This window comes from Strongylocentrotus purpuratus, unplaced genomic scaffold (genome assembly GCF_000002235.5).
Source record: "Strongylocentrotus purpuratus isolate Spur 01 unplaced genomic scaffold, Spur_5.0 spur5_scaffold_5, whole genome shotgun sequence".
NCBI classification, from domain to species: Eukaryota; Metazoa; Echinodermata; class Echinoidea; order Camarodonta; family Strongylocentrotidae; genus Strongylocentrotus; species Strongylocentrotus purpuratus.
Window position 1 is genome coordinate 26,676,026 of NW_022145611.1, and position 8,302 is coordinate 26,684,327.

Here is an 8,302-nt window from a genome sequence, read left to right on the forward strand (position 1 = left end):
ACGGCTTTTCTGACCAAAAGTGCGGAAGTACTAATAAAGGAGAACAGTCTTTGGTATTTTCGCGCCGTCTGGAGGTAAACAATAGAGAAACGTGTGATGATCAACACTTTGTCAGTTTTAAGATCGTATTCGTATTTTTTATCTTCGAGACTTCGAATCTGGCATTATTAGCTTTTATTTTCATATCGATACAGCATTGGTTTAATTACTTCAATATAAATCATAATTTAGTCACTGTCAACATGCCGAAACGACCGAATCCTTTCTCTGGTGAATTTTGTCCCTTTCAACTGAAAACATTTGTGACTCAACGAGTAGTGAATATGGGAGTCAACAAGGAAGCCAATATGAAAGTGGTTTATGGTGAGTATGAGGGTCAACATATTTCATGATTAATGACAAGTGATAAAATGGATACACTGTATATACTTTTGTCTACTTTACAGTTTACACCACTTACCTTTGTCCTGATTCTGTCCGTGATAATGATCAGCATAATTTTAAAGCTATCTATATAGATCTAGACTAGGCCTAGGCATCTAGCCTAGACTCTAATTTATTTTAAAGTTTTTGTTCACATTTATTTTCTCTCACTTCAATTTTGACTTCTTTTGACTTCTTTTCTCAGTAAATTTTGCCCTATAAAAATAAAAAAAAGTCTAGGCCTAGTAGTAGTAGTAGTACATGTACATGATGTACTTGTCTACTGTCAGCACAGAGAACATCTTTTGTGCAGTTGTAACTTGTATGTCATGTTTGTAAGAAACTGATCGTGATGTAGAAAACGTGTATTTAATTACCTTTATCCAAGATTCTAGAGGAACGCTGTGGTCTCGGCAGTTTGGGGGCCATTTCTTGAAACTTTCATAAGTCTAAGTTTGTGGACATCCCATAGAAACGCTTATTAATTCTAATTTCTATAACACTTGTTTCAATTATGTCCAAGAAATTAGACTTATGACGGTTTTGAGAAACGGCCCCTGGCTTCCAGTTCCCGTTCCAGCTCACTCTTTCTTTCTGTTTCTCTTTCTGCAAATTAAAGAAAATCTTACTGTTTGTAATTCAATAAAGTAAATGGTTACATACCCTATGTCAGATGTATTCTGAGACATTTTTCAGAGAATGACTTTTGTGTTTTGTTTTTATAACTCTGCTCTGTGGATCGAATTGAGGCCTTATTCTTTCTTTCAACTTCCAACAGATCGTACATTACAGCTTCTGAGAGATGGCCAGAAAACCATGGCTGCCCAAGATCATCAAGGTCAGGAGGTGCAGATGGCCGAGGACTTCCTGGTGCAGAATAATAACGAGTTGAAGACTGATACAGCTAGTCCAAGCCCTCCATCTTGCCACAACGATCAGTTTAGATTTAGCTCATCTGGACAGCTAGTTTACAGTAATTCTCCCCTCAAGAAAGCAAACCAGCAAGGTGTGTGTTTCATAGATGATCAGGCCTGTATTCACAGCATTAGCTTTAGAGTTCTTTCATGTTTCCAGGATGAGATGAAAGATATGGGATAAATAATCCCCATTTATATAAGTGAAAATCAGGGAGATTTTTATGCCATTAAACTCCAATATACATGTATCAAAAAACAAGGCAAATGAATGGTAAAATGCCCTATTGTTCACATTTTCATTGAATCATATTTCAGATCAGGAAGGCTCCTGCAGTGTCCCATACAGAAAACAAAAAGAATATAAATGACAAAATGTAAAATGAAAGCTTAAAAACTTCAGAATGCAAATACATGTACACTATTCATATACCTTTTAAGTATTTCAGAGCAGTTTCAGAGGTGGGAAATAATTTGCTAAACTTGGATTTTCAAGCTATTTAAACCTTTGAAGCCAACATTCCTGAATAGAATTCACTTTTAACCCTAAAAAAATATTAGTGTAATGTATATGAAGCTTTAAATGATGCTTCTTGAAAGGCTTGTTACTGGCTATTTATGAATTTATATTAACACTTTTAATTAACAGAGCTGCTAGAAGTTTTCAATACTAACCAAAACGTTGAAAAATAATAGGTCTACATAAATATTACAGAGGCATGCCAAAAGAAAAATGCAATTTTCCAATCCTCATCCCCCTTGTAAAATGCATTATTGCAGGCAGTTGATTTGTAGCTCCTAGTACTTTTTAAATCTGTGTCTGAAACTGTCAACCCTTGGATACCTACCAACCCCAAGAACTATTCTGTAAAGGAGGTCACGGGGTTGTTATCAGGATATCTATTCATTTCCTTTTCTTGGGTAATTTTTCTAGTGGTGCTATTGTTCTTGATGGGAAGATCTTGAGCTTGTTATCCTTGTATTTGTTGCTTGGGTGGAAATTGCCATAGGGGTAGTAATCCTGAGTCTTGTGCTGGGATACATGCATGTAGTTAGGAGAGGGGTAGCTAGTCATAGGGTCACTAAGGTGTCACCAGATAGATGTCTTGGGGGGGAATTATCAAATTTGTAGTTTTCTGAAGGGAATTTATAAGAGGTCCTGGGAATATTTGTCTTAAAATCTTTTAAGTCTCATTAACATGAACATTTCAAAATTATTCTTACATCTGTTTTGCAACTTGTCGACTTTTGAATTTTCTTCTAGATTGTTCAAAGGTGATGTGTGCAGTTTGTCGGAATCCTGGCATGCCGGTCCACTATGTTTGTGCCTACTGTGAGAAGAATCTATGCTATGGATGCAGACAAATATGTGTCAACTGTGAGAGTGGGTTCTGCACAAGTTGCTCAACAATCAAGTAAGTCACATCATGCCTGTGCGTTATCACTTCATCCACCCCCTCTACCCTCCCCCCCCCCCTCTCTCTCTCTCTCTCTCTGTCTCTGTCTCTTGGGTGTCAGAAATTTTTTGGGTTCATCACTAGTTTTCAATTAATATTTGAATGATTGGAACCATTCTAAAGACCAATTTGAGTTCTAGCCATGAAAATTATTGGAATCATTACAGGTTGTCTTTAAGTTCTAGTAATGACAGAAAACAGAATCTTATCATGAATATTACAGACTATATAATATATATATATATATATATATATACTATGCAATATACTATATCAAAAGGTTTGTCTAGTTTGGATAGAAGTTTAGAAGACGTTGTATTGCTGAATAATAAGGAGAGAAATATGAGCAAATTAAGCTAGTAGTCCTGACCACATGAACAACATATTGCATTATTTGTGCAAATTCACTACAATTCTTTTTTATAGTGGTGGGGTGGGGTTGGGTGATTTTTTGAAATTGTTATTATAAATGTTTATTTCCTTTATATCTTCTAGTTAAAGAGACCCAATAACTACATGATAAACTGTATAACCAGTTTCTTCTGAAACGATACTTCTTTGCTTCTACCAGATTCAAGATTTCCAGCAGCTTTAGTCTTTGTTCATAGCTTTAAATATATTGGATTTATGATAACTGGTAACCTTTCTTATTGCTTAGCCCATATACATGTAAAAGATTTTTTTTTAGAAATTATGTGGTCTTTAAAAGACTTTTAATAGTCATTGTTTTTTCTTTAAGCAAATGCATTGATGAAATATGTATATGTTTAACATCATTGTTAAAAGCCGCCCCCAACCCCACGGTAGTATCACTACAGTCTGAACTCGGAAATGTAATAAAGATAAGATAAGATAAGTGAATAAAAGAAAATAAATAAAATAATATTGAATAAAGACAAGTTTGTCATGTCTTTTTATGGGTGCATAATTCTTCCTGTTTTGACTAACATGACATACTTTAATGACATTACCGGTAATGTAGTGAATCACTATTTGCATTGAGCTTCATTTTCCTGTTGTCCAGGACCTTACAGCTATTAAATTCAAAGTCCAAGGTTGTAACTACTTATAAAACTAAAAGGAGCACTATGCACATACTGCACCTGTGTAACATCATAAAATAATAATATTTTAATTGGATTGATAATAAATTGAAATACGAAAATTTCTTATGAATGTAGTTACAGCTGATATAGGAAATTAGAGTTTTAATAAATCTATATAGGTATATTTTTTAGTGTGTAAATGATTGATCAATTGTGTTGTATAAAATGACAAAATCCAGGTAAAACCATAAAAGTACTTTTTCATGATCTTTCAAAGTGAAAATAAAAGTGGTTAAATACCCAAATCTGCTTTAAAGTGATCATTGCTTTTTTTTAAACATTGTATGTGAAGAGATAAAACTCTGCCTTTTTATGAACATAACCAAATTTCTAGTTTTAGAAATGCTTAGAAATGCATACATGTATTCTCTTCTTTATTTCATGGATCTCATACTTCCTCTTACAATTTATATTGATGTGTTGTCATTCAACAAATATGAGGTAGATCGTACCTTTAGATATTTACTCTTGGTTGACTTTAAATCTCTCTATCTCATTCTTATTGCAGTTATGATGAGAGATGTGACAGGGTGTTCTGCATGAATTGCTCATCCTGAGGATGTGGGTATATAAACCTCGATGCTGTGAAATCAGATCGACTCCGGTTTCTACCAGGAACTGAGCATGTCACAAAAGAGGAAGTGCTGCCGCAACAACACCCCTGTTTAATGACTGAATAACAGGAGCCCTTTGCTATTTGCTCTATAAACAATCAAATTAGTTGCATGTTTGTGTGTCTCAACATTTTTTTTGTGCCAAAGAGATTCTCGTGCTAACTTTTAAAGAGCCAGAGTTTGAGCTGCATGCATATATATTCCAAGTGGGTGTCTGGGTTTTGTGTGACTTGCTCTTGTCTCAGTGTGTTTTAAATTATTGTGAAATACCCTTCGGGTGTATCTTTATGCATTTTTTGTTCTTCATTTGATAGCAAGCATTTCCTCTTATTTGAAAAGCAGGGTATTATTTGGCAAAGAAAAGGAATAATGCATTTTTTTCATTTTAAGTGCCAGTACTGTGTATGTTGACAAGAAGTAAGAATAAAGTCTAAATGCAATGATTGTATACTGTAGATGCATTGTGGTCTAGTAGCTAAGTCACTGAACAGGGTAAAGGGGTTGAATCCCTGTTACAGCTCTAATATTCTAAGGCAAGACATTAATGTACTTTTGCCACGCTGTACCCAGGTGAGGTAAATGGGTACCTGTTAGAAATTGATTCCTTCACATGCTAGAGCCTCATACTGACAACCATGCTAAATCTGTGGTAATAATTGTGAAGTGCCATGTGAATTGTGAGTGTTACGTCTGATGTTACCACTTGACATGAAGCCACTATTAATTGTTGTATTTGTTGATTGATTACAATTGTTTTCTATACAAATCACGTACATTAAGAAAATATATAATATTCTTGTATCTGCACGATGTAAATATACCATGGCCCCACCCCTACCCAAAGAAGTGTGTTCTTGGAAACCTGATGATGCCCGGACTCGTGTGCTTATTTTAAAATCAACTGTGTTTCTAAGTCCGTAACTCACAGGAAAGAATCCTGAAGTGAACTTGGTAGGAATTTTCAACTGATGCTAGTGTGTATGCAATGTGAATGGTACAATGGAGGCAAATGACTAACTTAGTGCAGACTTGTATCAAATCACTCAACTTTGTTGTAGTCTTACTTTTTAAATTTTCCCTTCAACAGAGATGTGAAACTTTAAAGAAATATGTTACGACCTGACTGTATGGATATTTTTTCTCTTTCACTCACTCTTTCTCTCTCTGTCTCTGTCCCTGTCACACACACATTCTCTCTCTCTCTCTCTCTCTCTCTCTTACTCTCTCTCTCTCTAATATCCACATCATGTAGAATGTATAGAATTTTAATTTACAGCAAAGTAATATAGGTTTTCCCGCCCAACTTCGTAAACTTAGCATCCGAATTAACGTTACGTTCATTCAAGTTCGTGCGAAATTGAATGACTATGTAGTTCAACATTCAAAAAGCTAATTGCGTCGTTCAATTTGATTTAGTAGCATGCGATTTCATACTCTTGTCACGGAGAAGTGCAAAACGAGCATTCAATTTAGAAAAGCGTGCAAAGAGCATTCAAATTCACGCCGGACAGACGGTGGTATGTATTCGAGCATTCAATTTCGTGATTAGGCATCCATATGTGACATTTGTGCATTGCTTTTCATTTGATGTTAATTTGTCACTTAATATACTTCTGTTTGAATAATTTAATGCTAAGTTTACTTGTAGGAATGATTATGCGTATTCGTTAGCAGATATCTGTCATGACACAGGTAACTGTCCCAGAGAAGGCGCACAATTTGTGACTTCTCTTCTTCTTGTAAGAACAAGCTATATAATTATACACAGATCCTGGACAGCGGTAGAGTTGAGCTTTAGACATGGCCATGATGGAAACATAATACAATGATGAATAAAGAAAAATATGTGAAATGAAAAGAAAGAAAGATTACCCACTCAATCCAGATTGATACCAAAAAAAAACATTTAAAAAATAACTTCATTTATAATGAAATATATGAAGACATGACTGTATAAAGAGATGTTTCATCAAAAATAAAGATCGACAGAAAGAGAAAATATTGAATGCAATATAAATATATCAGACAAATAAGAAGATTGTATAATGTGAAATCATGTCAGAAAAGATCATAGAGTAAAATAATAAACAAATGAACATGAAAAAGTGAATATCCGAATAAACATCGAGCCTCATACAATAATTATGAGGTCTAGTTTTAATTTGGATGACCCGATTGCGAAAGAGGTTGCCCATAGACGAAAATGAAACCGCAATTCGACAAAGAATCGTCCTCCCACTCAACTTTGGCGAAATCGAATGACGCTAACGCATTTCCAAATTGACTGAACCAAACGTTAATTTGAATGTGCTTGTTTCGAAAATTCGGTGACTCGAAACGAAATTGAATGCAAAAAGTTTAAAAATGAAACAGGGAAGCAACGAGTGGAGAAAATTTGCTCGAACATGAATGCACGTTAGTGAAATTGATCGCTGCTTTGACGAAATTGGCCGGGAAAACCTATAACATTTTCAATTTCTTCATAAATGATTTGACTTGCAAACAAAGGGATTCTTCTCACTAATGGCCTTCTCTTCACAATATATCTGGTATTTGCTATAAAGAAAGACGGCTTTTTCCCATCCTTCTCAATTAAAATATAAGATGAATGAGGAGATGAAGGAATGGGGTTATTTATACCTAATGGAAAGAGATCATCTGCTTTATATTATTGAATTACATGTATTATATTTTGTATGTTGACTGTATTTGCTTTTGTAATTCTGTATAGACTCTAGTGTATATGAATGAACTTTTTTTTTCCCCTCCAAGTGCTGATAATTAAAAATGTGAAGATTTCAGTTCAGAACTGAAATTTGTGAAAGTTATGAGTGCATAAAATATACTGGAAATATGTACTAGTTAATGTGTAACTTTAAGCTCTTTGTCTATATAAACAAATTAAAGGTTTGTGGCCTAACTAGGGGATGGCGGAGGAGACCAAAGTTAAATTTTTGTTTTACAATTGAAGTAATGCTTTCAATTCAATAATTGCTTTAAATTCAATATTTGCATTGATATCAAATTTCTTTGAATAATTATTCATCCCACATAACAGAGTCTCTTATGGCAAGGTAGAACTACATGTATATATTACATTTCTGATTTTTTTTTTTTCTCCATAGAAATGTGATTAGAGCCAGAAGGATGTAAAGTCATGTCTTGCCTTCTACACAGTAGAGAAGCCCTTCTGGCTGTCAGCAAACAAGAAGTTGATTAACTATGTATTTCTCTAATATAGCAGTTGTAGCGGTGTAATGTATAAAACTATGCCATTTGAATGTATTTTTCTTTTGTATGAAATAATAGCATCCATATTGGTTGAAAAACCAAAAATATTGAGATACAGGCGCATACGCAGGGGGGGGGGGGGGGGGGTTTGGGGGGGTTGAACCCCCCCTTTGGTATATTTGTGTGTGTAAACCCCCCTATAAAAAAACCTAAAACCCCCTCCCTTTAGGTTTTTTGTTTTTTTGTTTTTTAGTTTTTAATTATAAAAAAAAAAATTAAAAAAATTATGCATATGGCTGACCTAAAAAAGGTGACCCTACCCCCCCCCCCCCCCCAGTGAAGATAAATGACAAATTTTCAAATTTCGAGACCCCCCCCCCCAAAAAAAAAAAGTACTCTCTTACCCCCCCCCCCCCCCCCCCCAAAAAGTACCCTCTTACCCCCCCCCCCCCCCCCCCCCCCCCCGCTTATTTAGCAGGTGGCTTAGTCGTTACGATTTTTTTTTTGGACTCTGAAAAGAAAAAAAAAGATATCCGCTTACTCTTCCCCCCACCCCC

The 8,302-nt window shown here is 35.1% G+C and overlaps 1 protein-coding gene across 1 annotated transcript; it reads left to right on the top strand.

Moving 5' to 3' along the window:
• The first annotated feature begins 233 nt into the window (after positions 1-233).
• Positions 234-5,794, top strand: LOC100892743 (apoptosis regulatory protein Siva). Its single transcript, XM_003728357.3, has 4 exons — positions 234-363; positions 1,202-1,429; positions 2,602-2,752; positions 4,409-5,794. Exons 1-4 carry the CDS (start codon positions 243-245, stop codon positions 4,455-4,457), a joined length of 549 nt encoding a protein of 182 aa, XP_003728405.1. The 5' UTR covers positions 234-242; the 3' UTR covers positions 4,458-5,794.
• The last annotated feature ends 2,508 nt before the right edge of the window (positions 5,795-8,302 follow it).

Coding starts and splice junctions, on each gene's coding strand:
- LOC100892743 (XM_003728357.3), top strand. CDS start 243: ATGCCGAAACGACCGAATCCTTTCTCTGGTGAATTTTGTCCCTTTCAA. Junction 364..1,201: donor CAATATGAAAGTGGTTTATG/GTGAGTATGAGG, acceptor AACTTCCAACAG/ATCGTACATTACAGCTTCTG. Junction 2,753..4,408: donor ACAAGTTGCTCAACAATCAA/GTAAGTCACATC, acceptor TTCTTATTGCAG/TTATGATGAGAGATGTGACA.